We start from the raw sequence: 19,563 nt of genomic DNA, 5'->3' as shown, positions 1-19,563 counted from the left end.
AGAATCACTCGCAGTCTCTTTTATGGCGCAGGGTGATTCATATCCGACCTTCATTTCTTCACTTTAAAACACTCCCCTGCCATCAGACGAAGCTTAATTATTAAAGGGCTTTCTTCTTCTCCTATCAGGCCATCAAATTTACGGCCGTAACGCTTGCTAAATATTCTTCCCTTTTGTTCTGGTTGCTGCTTATTTGTTTTTGTACTTTATTCTTGTCACCATGGCAACAACTTTTAGGCTTCTCTTCATATTTTTGGAAGATTTAACAAGGATAGTGTAAATAATGCTTTATAACCCAAACAAAATGCATCACTTAAGATTTGATGGCTAAACTTTAAGAGTTATAAATAAAATGTATTTTCTAAAGAAAAGATATGAACCGTTCTGTTATTTCTAGAATCTCGTATGTAATAACTGTGGCTTTGCTGCAGCTTGCTCTCTGGGTGTGGCTCAGTATTGGCACCCTGAGGACAGAAACTCTCACTTTCCTAGTTCTTGTATTTGCAGCACCGTTTTCCCCTCAGGTTCAAAAGAAATTAGGGTTACTAAATTGTTAGTTGAATTTTGTCAAGTAGAATTTTTCTAAACAATATAGACTTATGATATACTGTATTAAACATTTAGAATGTATCGTTAAGGTTGGATATATGTATTTTAGTCCAAGTTGACATAACTGTCCAGATGTGCAAGTATACAGTATCACACACACTCTATATCGTCCATATATATTATGTACCATAGACCATACGTACAATTATGCTCCTTTAAAATGAGTTTGAGTGCACAAAAGGTTTTTTAACTAAACTACAACAACTTAAGCATACTATTTTCTTTCTTCACTATGGTAAAATATAAAATCCAGCAAATCTGGACTTGATCTTAAACACATTCAAACCCTGCAGTTGGCTGAATGCTGTGTGCGTGCATGTGACCCTGTGTTTGTTTTGGAGAGGGAGGCCATGGATTCTCTCTCCACCTCCTTGACTAAACCAAAACGCCCATCCTGATCGTTGCCTCCCTCTATTTCCAAATAAAAGAAGATCATGGGGTCATAATTTCCTCACTTCTCACACTTTCTTCAGTCAAAGAGCAGAACAGCAAGCCTCATCTGCAATCATGTCTGTCTCATACGCACGTAGTTCCATGGGAGGAGGATCTCAGTTCTCCATGGGAGGAGGATCTCAGTTCTCCATGTCCGGTGGAGGCGGCGGTGGTCGTGTGTCTAGCATGCGTGCTGGCAGCATGTACGGTGGAGCTGGAGGATCTGGGACCCGCATCTCCAGTGCCTCTGCTTCTCGTTCTTTCTCTGCTGGAGGTGGTGGCTATGGAGGTGGTGCTGGTTTCGGAGGTGGTTCTGGTTTCGGTGGTGGTTCTAGTTTTGGTGGTGGTGGTGCAAGCTTCAACCAGGCTGATGGAATTGATGCGTCTGCAAATGAGAAAGCCACCATGCAAAACCTCAATGACCGTCTGGCCACCTACCTGGAGAAGGTGCGCACCCTTGAGAAGGCCAATGCTGATCTTGAGCTGAAGATCCGCCAGTTCCTGGAGAGCAAGACGTCCCCCTCTGCTCGTGACTACAGTGCCTATTACGCCACTATCAATGATCTCCAGAACAAAGTATGTGGTAATGTCAGAAGAAAAAAATTGAAACAGTTATTAGTAAATAAATAACTACTTATCTTTTGTTAACTTACTTGTATACTAATAATGTGCTATATAAAGAACATCATATGCAGTTTATGAGAATGACATAAATAACCATTTAAATCTTTGAGAACTTTGTCTTTGTATTTGATATATGTAAGAGATATTTTAATACTAAAATCATATAATTCTCAAGAGATGTGTCTAAATGTGGCTATATTCTTGTCCCCTGAAGATCCAGGATGCCACTCGCATTAACGGAGGCATCTACCTCAGCATCGACAATGCCAAGCTGGCTGCAGATGACTTCAGAGTCAAGTAAGTCCACATATGACTAAAAAAAAAAGCCATCAACATCTCAAATGTGTCCAAGTGATTTACAATGGTTTCATTTCTCTGCAGATATGAGAATGAGCTGAGCATGAGGCAGTCTGTAGAGGCAGATATTGCTGGGCTGAGAAGGGTGCTGGATGAGCTGACAATGGCCAGATCTGATCTGGAGATGCAGATTGAGGGGCTGAGAGAAGAGCTGATCTTCCTCAAGAAGAACCATGAGGAGGTAAGCTGGTCATTGGTTCACACTCTTTGATAAATAATTGATTCCTCTAAATGAAGTAAATGCTCAGTGGTTTGATATCGCATCTTTAGGAACTCTTGGCAGCACGTGCCCAGATGACTGGACAGGTCAATGTTGAGGTTGACGCAGCACCACAGGAAGACCTGGCAAAGGTCATGGCTGAAATCCGTGAGCATTATGAGGGCGTTGCTGCTAAAAACCGAAGAGAACTCGATGCCTGGTTCCAGGCCCAGGTAAAATTAGATTAGTTTATATTTGTCAAAAGAAACCAAAACCAATTCAAAACCAAAGATCTTATCTGACTGCTCTTCTATGGATTGTCTCTCATAGAGCGAATCCATCAACAAAGTCGTCGTTGAAAGTACAGAAAACCTTCAATCATCCAAAACAGAAATCAATGAGCTTAAACGCACACTCCAGAGTCTTCAAATCGAATTACAATCACAACTCAGCATGGTAAGTAGATGACCAGGTCAGTCTTGAAATTTGCGGTTTTGATATATCACATAGCCTTTAGAATAATGTATTTTCCTTCAACAGAAATCGTCATTGGAAGGCACTTTACAAGAGACACAGGCCCGCTACGGCTCCATGTTGTCCGGCTACCAATCGCAAGTGAGCAGCATGGAACAGCAGCTGATGTCACTTCGTGCCGATCTGGAGCGCCAAGGTCAAGAGTATAAGATGCTTCTGGATATCAAGGCCAGACTGGAGATGGAGATTGCAGAGTACAGAAGACTGCTGGATGGAGAGGCTACTGGGTGAGATGCGAAAATACACATTCACACCCTGATTTCTCAGTAAATTATAGGAAGCAGAATGAGATTGAGATGATTCTGAGTACTTTTTTCCCCCATTTTTCCCCCAACCTCAGAAGCACTCAAACTGCAGTGTCCTCCTCAGCCAAATCCTCAACTTCTTCAACAACTACTCGCAAAGTGGTAACTATTGTAGAGGAGGTTAAGGACGGCAAAGTGATCTCCTCCACCCAGGCGGTTACCGAGACCAAGTGAGATCTCAAACAAGATCAACCAGCACAAGAACTCTTGAGATAAAACAACTAAACTCAGAGTGATGAAAAACAATAAATTGGTCTAAATGCGCTTCTGTGTTTGAGTCTTATTTTATACTCAGATTTTTTTCCCCAGAAATTATTTTATCAGGAATTATTATTTGTTTTGCCTTTTACAAAAACTTCAATAATAATAATACACACATGTAATATACATGCATACATTAAAAAGTTTGGGTTATTCAAAAAAATATTTTGGAAGATATTAATACTTTTTGTCACTCTCTATGATGAAAGGATGAAATGGTAGCGTATTTATTAAAATAAGCAAACTCAGGAAATGATCAAAATTGATCAAAAGTGACAGTAAAGACATTTATAATTTGACAAAAGATTTCTATTACAAATAAATACTTTTCTCTATAGCTTTCTATTCATCACAGAATCCTGATAAAACATATCATGGTTTCCACAAAAATAATGTTTTAAACATTGATAATAATAAGAAATGTTTCGTAAGCAGCAAATCAGCATATTAGAATTATTTTTTTTGAAGGATCATGTGACACTTAAGACTGGAGTAATGACTAAAATGGAAAAGTTGAGTTAATTTAAATTGTAATATTTCATAATATTAATGTTTTCAGAGTATTTGATCAAATAAATGCAGCCTTGGTGAGCATAAAAATCTTACTGACCCAAAATGTTTGAACAATAGTGTACATGCATAAAAAACAAAAACAAAACAACAACTAAAACAAATGTGTGCAGAAGTCTGCAAATCCAAACAGTTATACCCATTTCAACACAAATTAGTTTTATGGTTTTTGTTTTTAATACTCTGCCTACCAGTAATATTTTATAGAAAAATATTTGCAAAAGCTATGCCTTTAGGGCTAAAGCGGCTTTTCACCAGGGCTGTGCACTCATGTATACTCACTCATTTAGAGGTAGACAAAAAAAGGGTAAAAATACAACTGTTGCAAAAGAAATTCCAGTGCAGGTCTTATTCTTAAAGATCATTGGGTTTTAACAATCTAACATTGAGACATTTTCATTTCAATTCAATGAGATACTGACCGAGAAGTAATCTGTAGATATGACCATCAATGCATGCCAGATAGCTTGACCATTGGGTCAGGACAAAAACAATCTTTGGCATTGTAAAGATAAGGCATACCTTTTTTGTAACCCCACTGATTTTTTTAACATCTTGGGAGAGGTGTATGATTCTTTATTTTGGGAATGCTTTTGTCAAGTTTGTGCTGGGACTGAATCAGGGTTCAGACTGACGCTATAAAAGAATAGATAAATGGGTGGATGTGGCAGTCACATTCAGATGCCTGCTATAAAGACTGAAGCTTTATAGCTTTATAGCTTTATATGCATTAATGTGCACTCATTACACAACACATTGAACATTTCAACATCAATATCAGATTATCACCTACAGTTCACTGTCTGCTGGACACTGACCTCTGTGTGGGAACAGCATCCTGGATCCAATCCATAATACGTATGTCTTTTCTTCTGCCACAGTGGGTTTTGAAGCTGCTTTCCTCCAGTTTTGTTTATTTGGGAATATTACACATGATATGCGATGGCTACAAAAGGAGAAAAAATAGGTAATTGCAAATAATAAACAATTTTATACTTAAAGGGGCTGTATGTAAGAATTCTCAAGTATTAGTTGCTTTTTATTGGCAATGCGTGAATAGCTTGTAACAAAACTTAAAAAACGAGGCCTTCCCCGACTTTCTAGGTTGTCTATGAAAGCCTGTAGACTGATTTTCAAGTGAAGGACTCGGGATGCCCTTGCCAGGAAAATCAAAAGATGTGATGTTTACGCGCTCCCCCGACAGCCTCTCTTCCTTTCAATGACACATGAAATGAATGCTTAAACAATGTTCAGGATTATGCCGAAAGAGCTATTCTGTAGGCCTACTGTAATGTCAATGTGTCATGCAAAGAAGGGAAAAATTCTCGCTATAGTTTCACAGTCTATATATATATATATATATATATATATATATATATATATAGTCTACAGTCTCAAATGTACTCCATAAACTATTTTAATTTCCTCATCTGTCGACATGATGCCGGTAAATTGCGGAGTTGGAGCAAACATATCCACATCGCTTTTTGGGGTATTAGGCGCAATAAAGAACAGAAGAGATGGCATAGGCCTATATCTCAACTTGAACTTTTAATCTTCTTTTTTTTTTCTTATGCACTTTCTTTCATCTTATACAGGCCCTCTAGGGACCTCTAGTGGTACAGTTTCACATTACATTTGAGTTTAGTTAACACAAAGCAATGCAGCTTCGTTCTCAACACATATATGATCAGATGCTTTCTTAACTGCTGCTTTCTCACCGCTGTCATTTTTGTTGAGTTTATTTTGTTATTGAGAAGAAAGCATGCAGCACATTTACATATTCATCTAAACATCGCTCTCAGCAGCACTGACAGCGTCTCGATGTTCGTTAACAGTATATTGCTGCAAAGGTATTTTCAACGTCTTTTTCAACTTCTAAGCAAAGAACGAAAAAGAAGTTTGCAGGGTCATTGAATCAGGCTCAGTCTCTTGTACGTTATCTGTGCACCAGTGCGAGCACGAGCAATAAGCTGCTGGCTGCAGTTCACTTAACTTCTCCACTTGTCCCTAATAACAAGGGTTTCTGAATTCTAAATATAGCTCCTTTAAATTCTGTCCAGTAGAGGAGAGGTTAATTAGCCCCTGCTGGTAGATGCTGTAATTACACCTCTATGTACTGTAGGTATGTTTCTCTATTGTAGGACATTTGCTGTATTCTGGTGAAAGAAGTGCTTTTGCAAGCAACATGACCAAACAAACATAAAATGGCCCAAATATGTCTCCATAAAATGACGACAGCATCCAGGTTGTACTTCAGTGGCTGCATGCACTGCCATTTCAGAGAATGAGATGCTAACGGACAGCTTTCTTCAAGTGTTTTAGACCTCCTTAGTTCAGTCCAACATTTTAAGCACACAGTGGAAATAATGACATGATGACAATTGGTTTCGTTTTCATTAACAAGTTCAGTAATGAGTGACTCCTGGCGGCAGAACGATTATATTGCAGGCTCGCTTTCTTAATGTACTTACTACTGTACAACACAAACTGTCCAATGGCAAACTAGTTCCTTGAACAGAATGCTGCACACTGTCAGTTCCAGCAAACTAGCTGATCCTGCCAGTAATATAACACATGTTAGAGATACAACACTACTTGTGAGAAACAATATACAGACTTGCAAGCATTTGCTGCATTGTAGTGACTTATACTTGTCTTTCATCGGTTACCAACTTCACATCTAGTTCGCTTTTGTAAATCTATGCAACTGTCTGGTGTTCTTCAGGTTTGACAGCTGTAACCTGATACCACCAGCATTTTATCCTTTAGTTAATGACACATGCAACTGTTTTAAGCAACTCTAACCCTAACCCTCTGCTACTCTAAGCTGACATAAGAATTCCTATATTTTAGAATACATCTTTTAGCTATCCTCCACAGCACTGATAAATCTGAGTTAGAAGTTAAACATTTAATTCAGCTGCCGGAAAAAGCAACCATACTTTGTTTAAATTAAACTCTAATAAAACAGTTAATCAAAGTACTATAGCTGTTGTGTCTAACTAAATATCTAAAGCACTGATCACATTGGATGTTTTCTTGCACAATCAAGTGAAATTTCTGCATAATTTAAATGCTGTTCCATTGCCTGGCATTTTCAACCTGACAACCAACATAAACACTTCCTTGTCTGCTTCTGTCATTAAGTTGGTAATTTGAGTAATTTGCCCAGTGGGTTTATAGACTGAAGGGTGATATTTATTTTTACTTATTGGATAAAAAAAAAAACATTAAATCTAATCTAATCTAATCTAATCTAATCTAATCTAATCTAATCTAATCTAATCGAATCGAATCAATGCATTTTGCAAGAACAGAGATAAAAGCTACAGGCACACTTCATAATGAATCTAATGAACTTCACATGAAAAGGGTTTGTTGTACTGTCATCGCACCTTATACTAAATAAATGAGTGGACAAATACGAGTGCTGATCATTTCAGAATCTCAGAAAGGGCTTCATGTACTTGTTGAACTTTGAAAACGTTTAATGTTGAGACATGACACATTCAGTGGATAAAACAGGTTTATCTAGTCTGAGGCGGGATCTGGATGAAGGGTTGAAATGTTGTAAAGATAAGGAAGGTTTCAGTGTTGTGTGACAAATGCTGAGAGCTTTTCTAAGGTTTTAATTTGAATGTAATTTTTAATAAAAAAAAGTGCATCTAATAAATCTAACAATCCATTCATTTTAATATCTCTTGATTTCAGAATAAAAAAACAAAACAAGTATGCTACCTATGCTATCATGTATTTGAGTACTAACACCACTGGCTATTAAATGGCTAAAAATGTCGTTCCAAACCCATAAGTCTTTCATTCATCTTCAAAACACAACTGAAATCTCAGAGCTTTCTGTCTCTCCATAGACAGGGTCACCGTGATTTTTCCAAGTAATGCGTGTTCCTGGATCAACATATTTTGTTGATCCTGGAACAACATTCCTGTCTGAAAATGTCTTCGCAACTAACATTTTGATGCTTCAAATAAGTTCATAAAGAGATCATAACTAATCCATATAAATTGAGCGGTTTAGTCCAACATTTTCTGAAGAGACACGATATGATGAACAGATTGAATTTAGGCTTTTGTTCACATATAAATATTCATCAACTCGCATATCAACAGTGGTAAAAGGAAACTCAAGCATGTTCACTTGACGTGTGAGAAACCTTGTGTGAGCTTCAGCAAGAACCAATGAGGTTAATTCTCGTGTCACGTAGCACGTTTGAGCTTCAGCAAGAACCAATGAGGTTCATTCTCGTGTTACGCAGCACGTTTGAGCTTCTGCAAGAACCTAAATCTAATCTAATTTAATCAATGCATTTTGCAAGAACAGAGATAAAAGATACAGAGGCTCACTCTGTAATGATTCCAATAAACTTCACATGAAAAGGGTTTGTTGTCCTGTCACCGTACTTACCTAAATAAACGAGTGGACAAATATGAGTGCTGATCATTTCAGAATCTCAGAAAGGGCTTCATGTACTTGTTGAACTTTGAAAACCTGCCAGTTTAATGTTGAGACATGACACATTTCACTCAGTGGATAAAACAGGTTTATCAAGTCTGAGGCGGGATCTGGATAAAGGTTTGAAATGTTGTAGAGATAAGGAAGGTTTCAGTGTTATGTGTGACAAATGCTGAGAGCTTTTCTAAGGTTTTAAGTTGAATGTAATTTTTTAATTAAAAAAGGTGCATCTAATAAATCTAACAAGCCATTCATTTTAATATCTCTTGATTTCAGAATTGTAAAAAACAAATGTCATATAATGTATTTGAGTACTAACACTACTAAATGGTTAGTTTACCATAGTTCACCAAAAATGAAAATTCTGTCATTAATTACTCCCCCTCATGTCATTCCAAGTCTTTCGTTCATCTTCGGAACACAATGAATTCTCAGAGCTATCTGTCTCTCCACCATGATTTTTCCAAGTAATACGTGTTCCTGGATCAACATATTTTGTTGATTTTGGAACAACATACCTATCTGAAAATGTCTTTGCAACTAACATTTTGATGCTTCAAAAAAGTTCATAAAGAGATTGTAACTAATCCATATGGATTGAGTGGTTTACTCCAAAATTTTATGAAGAGATGATCGCTTTATATGATGAACAGATTGAAAATTTGGACTGAACCGCTCAATTCATATGGATTAGATTTACGATCTCTTTATGAACTTTTTGAAGCGTCAAAGTGGTAGTTGCGTAGCTGTCTATGGAGGGACAGAAATGGCTCAAATTTCATCAAAAATATCTTCATTTGAGTTCTGAAGATAAACGAAAGTATTACGCAATTGGATCGACATGAGGGTGAGTAATTAATGACAGAATTACAATTTTTGGATAAACTATCCTATTAAGCAAGAAGTTAAAATATATTTTGCGGAGACGAAAAGAAACAGAACATGCAAGCACATAAGTGTGAAGATCGACAAGCTCAGTTCATTCTTTTATTTATAAAGCACATTTAAAACAGCCACAGGACTGACCAAAGTGCTGTACAAGCTCAAATAACCAAGGAAATTTTTCTAAGGAAATCTGAAACTAAATGATAACATACCATTCAAACCTGTTATCAGCCACACCTACTGCCTTGGGGAACTGGAAAATGGTTTCACTCTCTATCACCTAAGGCAAGTCCCTCCCTTCCCATTTTTTTGGGCACATAAAAGGAACAAGGGTCGTCTTCTCCTCACTCATTAGCTTGTTCTTTCTCCAGTCAGAGCAGACAACGACAGCAAGTCTTCTTCAAAATGATGTCGTCTTCTTCATCCAGCCGCAGCTACACGTCCTCAGAAAGATATTCTCGCTTATCTGTCTCTGGTGGCGGAGCTGGTCGTGTCTCAGCAATGCGTGCCGGTAGTGTGTATGGGGGAGCAGGAGGAACCGGTGTCCGTATCTCCAGTGCCTCTGCTTCTCGTTCCTTCTCTGCTGGAGGTGCTGGCTTTGGAGGTGGTGCTGGTTTCAACCTGGCTGATGCCGTTGATGTGTCTGCAAATGAGAAAGCCACCATGCAAAACCTCAATGACCGTCTGGCCACCTACCTGGAGAAGGTGCACACCCTTGAGAAGGCCAATGCTGATCTTGAGCTGAAGATCCGCCAGTTCCTGGAGAGCAAGGCCACTCCTGCTGCTCATGACTACAGTGCCTATTACGCTACTATCAATGACCTTCAGGCCAAGGTACGTGACATAACTATAGAACATATTACTCAAGAAAACCATCTTAGACAAAAATGAACCAATTGCCAATATTCCACCATTCTTTGTCTGCAAAGAATATATTCAAAGCATGTGATTGCACTGCATTTCTTCACTACTTACGTAGAAGTGATTCAAATTTGACTCTTTATGCATCTTCGTTCTGTGCCCCTGAAGATTCAGCATGCTACTGGTCTAAACGGAGGCATCTACCTCAGCACTGACAATGCCAAGCTGGCTGCAGATGACTTCAGAGTCAAGTAAGTCCATTACTTAAAGACTTAAAAAATAAAAAGCACTTCCAACATCTATAGCAAACCCAAAATATTTATATTAATATAATTGTGCAGATATGAGAATGAGCTGAGCATGAGGCAGTCTGTAGAGGCAGATATTGCTGGGCTGAGAAGGGTGCTGGATGAGCTGACAATGGCCAGATCTGATCTGGAGATGCAGATTGAGGGGCTGAGAGAAGAGCTGATCTACCTCAAGAAGAACCATGAGGAGGTAAGCTGGTGATTGGTTCACACTCTTTGATAAATAATTGATTCCTCTAAATGAAGCAAATACTCAGTGGTTTGATACATCTTTAGGAACTCTTGGCAGCACGTGCCCAGATGACTGGACAGGTCAATGTTGAGGTTGACGCAGCACCACAGGAAGACCTGACAAAGGTCATGGCTGAAATCCGTGAGCACTACGAGGGTGTTGTTACCAAGAACCGCAAAGAACTTGAGGCTTGGTTCCAGGCTAAGGTAAAATTAGGTTTAATCTGTAAAATTTGCAAAGAAGGATTGTAATTAAAACCAACAATAGATGTATCTGACTTCTTTCCAATGGACTGCCTCTTATAGAGTGAAGTGATCAACAAAGAAGTTGTTGAAAGCACAGAAATTCTCCAAACGTCCAGATCAGAATTCACTGAGCTAAAACGCACACTCCAGAGTCTTCAAATAGAGCTTCAATCACAACTCAGTATGGTAAGCAAGCACAGACAAACAGAGGAATCTTGTAAAGTGTTTGTTATCATCACAATACAATAATGACTTTCTCCCAACAGAAATCGTCATTGGAAGGCACCTTGGCAGAAACACAGGCCCGCTATTCTGCCATGTTATCCGGCTACCAGTTCCAGGTGACCAGCATGGAACAGCAACTGATGTCACTTCGTGCCGATCTGGAGCACCAAGGTCAAGAGTATAAGATTCTTCTGGATATCAAAGCCAGACTGGAGATGGAGATCGCAGAGTACAGAAGACTGCTGGATGGAGAGACTGTTAGGTGAGACACAACTTCAACTTTTAAAATAACATTTAGACTAAACATCAATGTTCTAATTTTAATAAGTATAACAACTTTAATGAGTAATAAGTAATTATTTATTTAATATTCTTCATTTTCTATCTCTGCAGTACCACAAGCACAAGCAAAACCTCAACTACACGCAAAGTGGTAACCATTGTGGAAGAGGTGGTGGATGGCAAAGTGATCAGCACATCTTCCCAGGCTACCAGCCAGATCGTGTCTCAACAAAAGAGCTCTTGAGCAAAAGCTATCAACATCAGAGTGATAAGAAGCCAATAAACTGGTCTAACTGTGCATAATTGTTTGTTTTTTTCTTCTGTCATTTGCACCTTGCATGACTCTTAAATTTAACAAATATGGAAAGTTGTCAATTAAAAACAATAAATATCTAGCATAAAAAAATAAAATAAAATAAAAACAGTGGCAACTAAAGACTGCTCAGGAATCACATGGCTGTTTTAGAATTGAGCTACACCTTTCATAATCAAATCCCATAGTCAAACATACAGTAATAAGGCCGAAATCTTTAACTTAAAATCAACAATTACCAGCCATAGCAAAAACTGCTAGTATATAAAAATATTAGAACTCAGAGACTCAAACACACTGCATGCATTTTATAGCATTTTTCAAAATGAATAAATGTTTTTAGTAGTTCTGCCACTGATTTATTGGGTTACTATTCATAAAGATGCTTTATTAAAGGAACACTCCGACTTTTTGGGACTTTAGCTTATTCACAGTATCCCCCAGAGTTAGATAAGTCCATACATACCTTTTTCATTTCTGTGCATTCTGTAAGTGTTATTTGACGCACCCACTGCTAGCCTACCTTAGCACAAAGACTGGATGTAAATGGATAATGGTAGCATACTAATCCCAATAAGTGACAAAATAATGCAAACATTTTCCTATTTACATGTTGTGATCTGTATAGTCACAGCGTGTACAAATAACAAGGCTATATGAGACAGAGACCATTTTTAATCGTATAAATACTGGGAACTATATTCTCACTAGGCGTAGGAGCACAGCTACTTGGGCGGAGTGATTAGCGCAGCACACGAGACGCCCTGTGGTGAGGAGCAGAGAGTTCGCTCAGAGTTGGAGTAATAGAGTCAGGAATTACTAGATAGTAAATTTATAGTTTACAATCATGGGTGTTCGCTGTATTGTAAAGAGCTGCGACAATAAACAGGGGAGACCAGGTAATACTATGATGTTTCATAGAATTCCAACCAAAAACGCTGACCTGATGAATCGATGGCTACTTATCCAAACACACCTGTAAACAGCATCAATAAGTATTTCGTTTGCTCTAAACATTTTACTATAGACGACTATTTAGAAAAAATGCAAGTTGCCACACCATGAAACGTGTGCTAAAGCAGTGGTTCCCAAACCTGTCCTGGAGGACCACCAACACTGCACGTTTTCTTTTCCTCCCTAGTCAAACACACCTGATTCAACTCATCAGCTCATTAACCCATGTGATAATGAGCTGATGAGTTGAATCAGGTGTGTTTGACTAGGGAGAAAAAGAAAACGTGCAGTGTTGGTGGTCCTCCAGGACAGGTTTGGGAACCACTGTGCTAAAGGATATAGCCATCCCATCGATAATAAAGACAGGACAAATTGAATCACCTGTTGCTGCGGTAAGTGTTCCGTTATGTTTTGAGATGACTAACATTAGCCATACTGTAACAGTGCCATGCTAATGTAATGTAACCTTAGTAGTGACACTATTATGTGAATATATAGGCTCCGTGTATCCCCTTTATTGTTATTATCACTGTACTATGAATGATCATTATAATAAAATCACTTACTTGGTGGACAGCTGACCATTAGGTTCACTCGGCATGGGGCGTTTCTTCCAGTTGATCTTCCGTGGTAGTGACGCAAATATTTTGATTGTCATCACTCATCAAGCCTTGACATTGATGGCAATACCCAGTCCCATTCATTACAACAAAGGCACTCGGTTTCTGTCGGCATAGGTTGGCATGTTCCACATTTACACCACCAGTCCGTGTTCGTTCTGATTCTCCCTTCGACATCAATCTGTTCGGCATCTTGTCTTACAGCTTCCAAAGTTTGTAACTCCTCGTCTGTGTATTCTGGCTCAAAACTATATGGTTCTGGATCTTGGTTTGATACACAGTAAAATTCCTCTGACAATTCCTCAAAGTCAGCAATGATCACGAGTCGCGTTCGCTACTAGCTAGTCTGTCACGTTTGTTTTGTTTACGGAACCATCAACAGTCAGGGCGTCTCATGTGCTGCGCTAATCACTCCGCCCAAGTAGCCACTCCGCCTAAGTAGCTGTGCTCCTACGCCTAGTGAGAATATAGTTCCCAGTATTTATACGATTAAAAATGGTCTCTGTCTCATATAGCCTTGTTATTTGTACACGCTGTGATTATACAGATCAAAACATGTAAATAGGAAAATGTTTGCATTATTTTGTCACTTATTAGGATTAGTATGCTACCATTATCCATTTACATCCAGTCTTTGTGCTAAGCTAGGCTAGCGGTGGGTGCGTCAAATAACACTTACAGAACGCACAGAAATGAAAATGGTATGTATGGACTTATCTAACTCTGGGGGATACTGTGAATAAGCTAAAGTCCCAAAAAGTCGGAGTGTTCCTTTAAGTATTTTAAAGAGGCCACATCAATACATTATTCTACCCAGTTCAGACTTAGTATCCATTCTAATGAACATCACTTTACTTTTCTCTAATGTTTATCTTATAATGACATGATTCATGAATAATATTTGTTAATAGGTGAAAGGGACAGGTGAAATTAGTAAGCTAAATATATGCATGATTGAATTTACTAATGATTACCTTACTGCTGACATGCGACACTGCAATACTGCAAATATCAATACTCCGGTGGGACAATCCTATGCTTCTGTATAAAGTCAAATTTTGAATTGAGTTCATTAAACAGTCAGTAAAATAAGAACAAATAAATTACAAGCAGTAGCACAAATAAATACAATGGAATAAAGATACAAATAAAAGTTTTTCTTTTTAGGTAGGTCTAACAGTAGGCTCAGTATTCAGAAATACTACAGAAATGTAATAAAATAACACTGTCTATTTGTCTTAACTGCAAATTTTAATCCTTAAAATAAAAGTTACAAAAGGTATTCAGTCAAAAGCGGCAAGTGAATTTCTCTTTGTCTTGTGTTGTTTAATTAACATTAATGACACAGACAGCAGCTGGTTTATTAGGCTGCTGTCACTTTAAGATCGAGTGCATGGATCCAGTATACACATGCTATAATGAATAAATGTTTTCGTGAATTTTATGCTTTGTAAGCACAAAACCTGTGCAACTATGCGCAATACCTGCATTCCCATGCTGAAATTTAGGCTCTTTTTAAATATATACTCTGGATATTTGTGAAATTTATTTCCATGACTTTTCCAAAACTTTATCTTATTTATTTTTCCAACACTGTTCCAGACCTGGAAATTGTTATTTTAAAATTCCATGACTTTTCAATGTTTTTCATGACCGTACGAACCCTTAAGTATATATCAAGTAATACATTTGATGAAAAAAGTCTCACAGGGCAAAAGGCTGCATCTAAGCAATGCTTTTGAATGTTAAAAAAATAAACTTGTATATGTCTGTTACTATGCTCTGAGCGTCTAATCTAAATCATCTGCTTCTGCTCTAGATTCCCTGAGGCATGCAGAGTTCAATTATTACAATTGTTCCGCTGTTGTTTACTGTATTGTCCATCGTCTATTTTGAAATTTATCAAAAACTAATTTTCCTTGTTAAAGTCCAACTGAAATCAAAATTGACCCTATTTACTTTGTTAGTGCATATTACTAGTCTTGTGGTGAACAATTAATCTGTGCAAGTTAAAACACAGAAAAAAATAGTTTGCTGTCGTAATCTTTAATCAAAGTCTGAAAAGTTACTTCCGGTCTGGAATTCTCTGATGACGTAGGTTTGAGGACTTGGGTTGGGAAACGCTTAACCACTCCCCTCAAACTGTTAGTCTGTAATGAGCGAGAGATGGAGAGGAGGAGCACTAAAGTAAAACCCTGCCCTCTGTTCAATATTACTTTTCACTGGGAAATACGTCACAGCATTGGAGAAAAGTCGTTTGCAACTTCCGGTTCACGCGGACTTTAAGTCCTACTACAAAATTTCTCTGATCCTCACCACATTAAATCAGGTAATCAACAAACCATTCCTGACCAAAGTCAGGATGGATTCAAATTAAGAGTTTTCAAAACGGTTTGCTAAAAGCACCAAAATATCTCAGAAATCAGGGGTGTCCTAAGCATGGTCCATTCCACTCGGTCTGTTCACTGCAGGGTATCGTATCGCACTGGTAGCACCGCCTTAAGAACGGCCCAGTCAGCAATACCACTGAATTGACATAAGCTGGTAAAGATTGCAGAGTTAAACCCCAAAGGGTCATCACCTGTGGCCTTGAGCAAAGGAGCAAACCCCAGGTAAACATATCTGATTCAACAATGTGCCTCCAGAAATGAGGTTGGGAAACACTGCTCTAGGTGACTTTTCCTGCAGCAATTGCAGTGCAATAAAGTCCCTTTTGTTGCATGACTACATACTGAATGATGGGAGGGGCCCCCGCATGGTTTCTGGACATTGCCTCCTGTTGGTCAAAAGGTGTAAAGTGGGGTTAACTCTGTACAGTGTCACTCAACTCAAAATCGGATAAACAACACTTCAGAATAAGTTCTACTATAATAGGAATTCATATAAAAAAAATTTTTTAGAATGAAACTAGTCCTACTGTATATTAGAAACGAGCTGTGTTTAGCTTTATGTACTCCACAATGCAAACATTTAAAAGCTGCCCTACACATCTTTGTTACATACAACATTAAAACTTTCAATTTAAAAAAATAAAAGAAATTAATGTAACAAAACACACAAAAAAAGAAGAAAAAAAAATGTTTCAGTCAATCAATGATTTCATGCTTGAGTCAAAATTTAAGGAATTTTTGAGTGAAACTGTTATATGACCCTGGACCACAAAACCAGTCACATGGGACAATCAGATTTATACATCGTCTGAAAGCCGAATAAATAAGCTTTCAATTGATGTATTTCCATTGATATTTATGGTAGGACATTTGCAAAATATCTTCATGGAACATGATCTTTACTTAATAGCCTTATGATTTTTGGCAGAAAAGAAAAATGGATAATTTTGAACCATACAATGTATTGTTGGCTATTGCCACAAATATACCTATGCGACGTGTGACTGGGTTTGTGAACCAGGGTCACATATGTTAACATACCATGCAAACCTGTCTTCAGCCATGCCTGCTACCTCAGGGAATGGGCAAATAGTTTCACGCTCCCCCACCTAAGGCAATCCATCCATCTAGTCCCTCCCTCATCTGTCCGCATAAAGGGAGCAAGGGTCGTCTTCTCCTCACTCATCCGCTCGCTCATTCTCCAGAGTAGAGAACAACAGCAAGCCTCCTTCAAAATGATGTCTTCTTCATCCACCCGCAGCTACACGTCCTCAGGAGGATCTTCTCACTTCTCTGGCTTTGGTGGCGGAGCTGGTCGTGTCTCAGCAATGCATGCCGGTAGTGTGTATGGGGGAGCAGGAGGAACCGGCGTCCGTATCTCCAGTGCCTCTGCTTCTCGTTCCTTCTCTGCTGGAGGTGCTGGCTTTGGAGGTGGTGCTGGTTTTGGAGGTGGTGCTGGCTTTGGAGGTGGTGCTGGTTTCAACCTGTCTGATGCTGTTGATGTGTCTACAAATGAGAAAGCCACCATGCAAAACCTCAATGACCGTCTGGCCACCTACCTGGAGAAGGTGCGCACCCTTGAGAAGGCTAATGCTGAGTTTGAGCTGAAGATCCGCCAGTTCCTGGAGAGCAAGACGTCCCCCGCTTCTCGGGACTACAGTGCCTATTACGCTACTATCAGTGACCTTCAGGCCAAGGTAAGTGACATAACTACAGAACAACTAATTCAAGTCAATCATTAACAGACCCAGATAAAAACTATCCAATTTCAATATCCCATGTTTCCTCATTTGCAAAGCATGTATTCAGAATGCATGGGGAAAAATACCATATTTCTCAAGTAGGTAACTTAAAGAGATATCTAAATTTGACTTTATTTACTAATTTTTCCGCTTGAAGATTCAGCATGCTACTGGTCTAAACGGAGGCATCTACTTGAGCATTGACAATGCCAAGCTGGCAGCAGATGACTTCAGAGTCAAGTAAGTGAATAAACAAACAGCACTTCCAACATCTATTAAAGATCAAAAGCATTTATATTAGTTACTTTTTTGTGCAGATATGAGAATGAGCTGAGCATGAGGCAGTCTGTAGAGGCAGATATTGCTGGGCTGAGAAGGGTGCTGGATGAGCTGACAATGGCCAGATCTGATCTGGAGATGCAGATTGAGGGGCTGAGAGAAGAGCTGATCTTCCTCAAGAAGAACCATGAGGAGGTAAGTTGGTGATTGGTTCACACTCTTTGTTAAATATGTGATTCCTCTAAACGAAGCAAATACTCAGTGGTTTCTTCTTACATCTTTAGGAACTCTTGGCAGCACGTGCCCAGATGAGCGGACAGGTCAATGTTGAGGTTGACGCAGCACCACAGGAAGACCTGACAAAGATCATGGCTGAAATCCGTGAGCATTATGAGGCTGTTGCTAACAAGAATCGCAAGGATCTTGAGGCTTGGTTCCAGACCAAGGTAAAAATCTGATATTTTTAAAGAAAGGGCAGCATTATATTCAAAACCAACAGACTTACCTGACTGCTTTGCTATGAATTGTCTTTCATAGAGCGAAGCCCTTAACAAGGAAGTTGCTGTTAGCACAGAAACCCTTACAACATCCCGATCTGAAATCACAGAGGTTAAACGCACACTCCAGAGTCTTGAAATCGAGTTGCAGTCTCAACTCAGTATGGTAAGCAAGGAGAAATTAATCCTTTAAAGTTCCGTCATCACATTGTCCAGAACACTGAATGATTAATTTACCCCCCAACAGAAATCGTCATTGGAAGGCACTTTGGCAGAAACGCAGGCCCGCTACGGCTCCATGTTATCCGGCTACCAGTTCCAGGTGACCAGCATGGAACAGCAACTGGTGCAACTTCGTGCCGATCTGGAGCGCCAAGGTCAAGAGTATAAGATGCTTCTGGACATCAAGACCAGACTGGAGATGGAGATTGCAGAGTACAGAAGACTGCTGGATGGAGAGGCTGTTAGGTGAGACATCTGCAACACAAAATCTCTAAAGAACTGCGTTTAGAATAAACAGTAGTGTCAACATTTTTCAGTGAGCAGTGGTGACTTATTTCAACAAACAAAATTAAAGTGAGATGGAAATATCTGCCTAGCATTTCAGTAATGTAATTGTATGTGTTTCTACCTCTGCAGCCTCTCAAGCACAAGCACAAGCTCAAGCTCAAGCTCAAGCACAACTACAAGCAAAGTGGTAACCATTGTGGAAGAGGTGGTGGACAGCAAAGTGGTCAGCTCATCTTCCCAGGAAACCAGCGAGACCACGCCTCAAAAGAGCTCTTGAGCAGCAACAATCTACCACAGAGTGATTTAAAGAAAAATCCAATAAAGTGGTCTAACTGAGAATTTCTTGTGTTTGTCTGATTTTCTTTAGTTTTGTTTTGATGCCATATTGAGTCAATGTGAAAATGTAGGCAAAATGCATTTAAATAAAAAACAAACACAGATCAGCTAGTATTAGCCTAGGTGTGGTATAAAACGTTAGAATTAGAAAAAATAAATAACAACTAACTCAAAGACCTGATTGCATGGCTGTTCTCAATTACCAATACAAATATTTAAACATCAATAATCTGCCAATGCATTAAATTGCATACATTAATTCAGGCTAAAGTTCCCTTTGCTGCAAAGGACAAGGACATTATCTTTTAATAGGCCTAAATATATCCATTTACAAATATAAGCAAAATTTTTCACATATATGACCAGTCCTAAAACAACTAAATAAATCTATCTCTGGCACGCCCTCAACAATTTGAATTCAAAAAAGTCCACACGTCTGAACATGTACAGAGCTTTCATCTGAGTAAAGTTTAGAGAGGGAATGCAATCTTACTTACTTGAGGAGATCAATCAACCAGT

The 19,563-nt window shown here is 38.8% G+C and overlaps 2 protein-coding genes across 2 annotated transcripts; both read left to right on the top strand.

The window, feature by feature from the left end:
- The first annotated feature begins 1,068 nt into the window (after positions 1–1,068).
- Positions 1,069–3,324, top strand: LOC308697652 (keratin, type I cytoskeletal 50 kDa-like). Its single transcript, XM_081377036.1, has 7 exons — positions 1,069–1,617; positions 1,880–1,962; positions 2,047–2,203; positions 2,293–2,454; positions 2,552–2,677; positions 2,762–2,982; positions 3,096–3,324. The coding sequence occupies exons 1-7, from the start codon at positions 1,117–1,119 to the stop codon at positions 3,232–3,234; spliced, it is 1,389 nt and encodes a 462-aa protein (XP_081233162.1). The 5' UTR covers positions 1,069–1,116; the 3' UTR covers positions 3,235–3,324.
- A 6,325-nt stretch (positions 3,325–9,649) lies between these two features.
- Positions 9,650–19,045, top strand: LOC308697329 (uncharacterized protein). Its single transcript, XM_081376510.1, has 14 exons — positions 9,650–10,084; positions 10,280–10,362; positions 10,453–10,609; positions 10,696–10,857; positions 10,957–11,082; positions 11,163–11,383; positions 11,515–11,644; positions 16,838–17,377; positions 17,580–17,662; positions 17,740–17,896; positions 17,986–18,147; positions 18,239–18,364; positions 18,446–18,666; positions 18,838–19,045. Exons 1-14 carry the CDS (start codon positions 9,656–9,658, stop codon positions 18,983–18,985), a joined length of 2,745 nt encoding a protein of 914 aa, XP_081232636.1. The 5' UTR covers positions 9,650–9,655; the 3' UTR covers positions 18,986–19,045.
- Positions 19,046–19,563: the final 518 nt, after the last annotated feature.

The sequence above is a fragment of the Scardinius erythrophthalmus genome (genome assembly GCF_964197995.2).
Source record: "Scardinius erythrophthalmus genome assembly, chromosome: 10".
In the NCBI taxonomy this organism is placed as follows: domain Eukaryota; kingdom Metazoa; phylum Chordata; class Actinopteri; order Cypriniformes; family Leuciscidae; genus Scardinius; species Scardinius erythrophthalmus.
Note: the sequence above shows the minus strand (reverse complement) of the source record. Positions and strands in the feature narration are given on the sequence as shown.

Bases quoted from the DNA above. Each gene is read 5' to 3' on its own strand.
- LOC308697652 (XM_081377036.1), top strand. From the start codon at position 1,117: ATGTCTGTCTCATACGCACGTAGTTCCATGGGAGGAGGATCTCAGTTC. The intron at 2,678-2,761 runs GTAAGTAGATGA...TTCCTTCAACAG, and splicing joins TACAATCACAACTCAGCATG to AAATCGTCATTGGAAGGCAC. The intron at 2,983-3,095 runs GTGAGATGCGAA...CCCCAACCTCAG, and splicing joins CTGGATGGAGAGGCTACTGG to AAGCACTCAAACTGCAGTGT.
- LOC308697329 (XM_081376510.1), top strand. From the start codon at position 9,656: ATGATGTCGTCTTCTTCATCCAGCCGCAGCTACACGTCCTCAGAAAGA. The intron at 10,363-10,452 runs GTAAGTCCATTA...ATAATTGTGCAG, and splicing joins GCAGATGACTTCAGAGTCAA to ATATGAGAATGAGCTGAGCA. The intron at 11,645-16,837 runs TGAGCAAAAGCT...GTCCGCATAAAG, and splicing joins TGTCTCAACAAAAGAGCTCT to GGAGCAAGGGTCGTCTTCTC.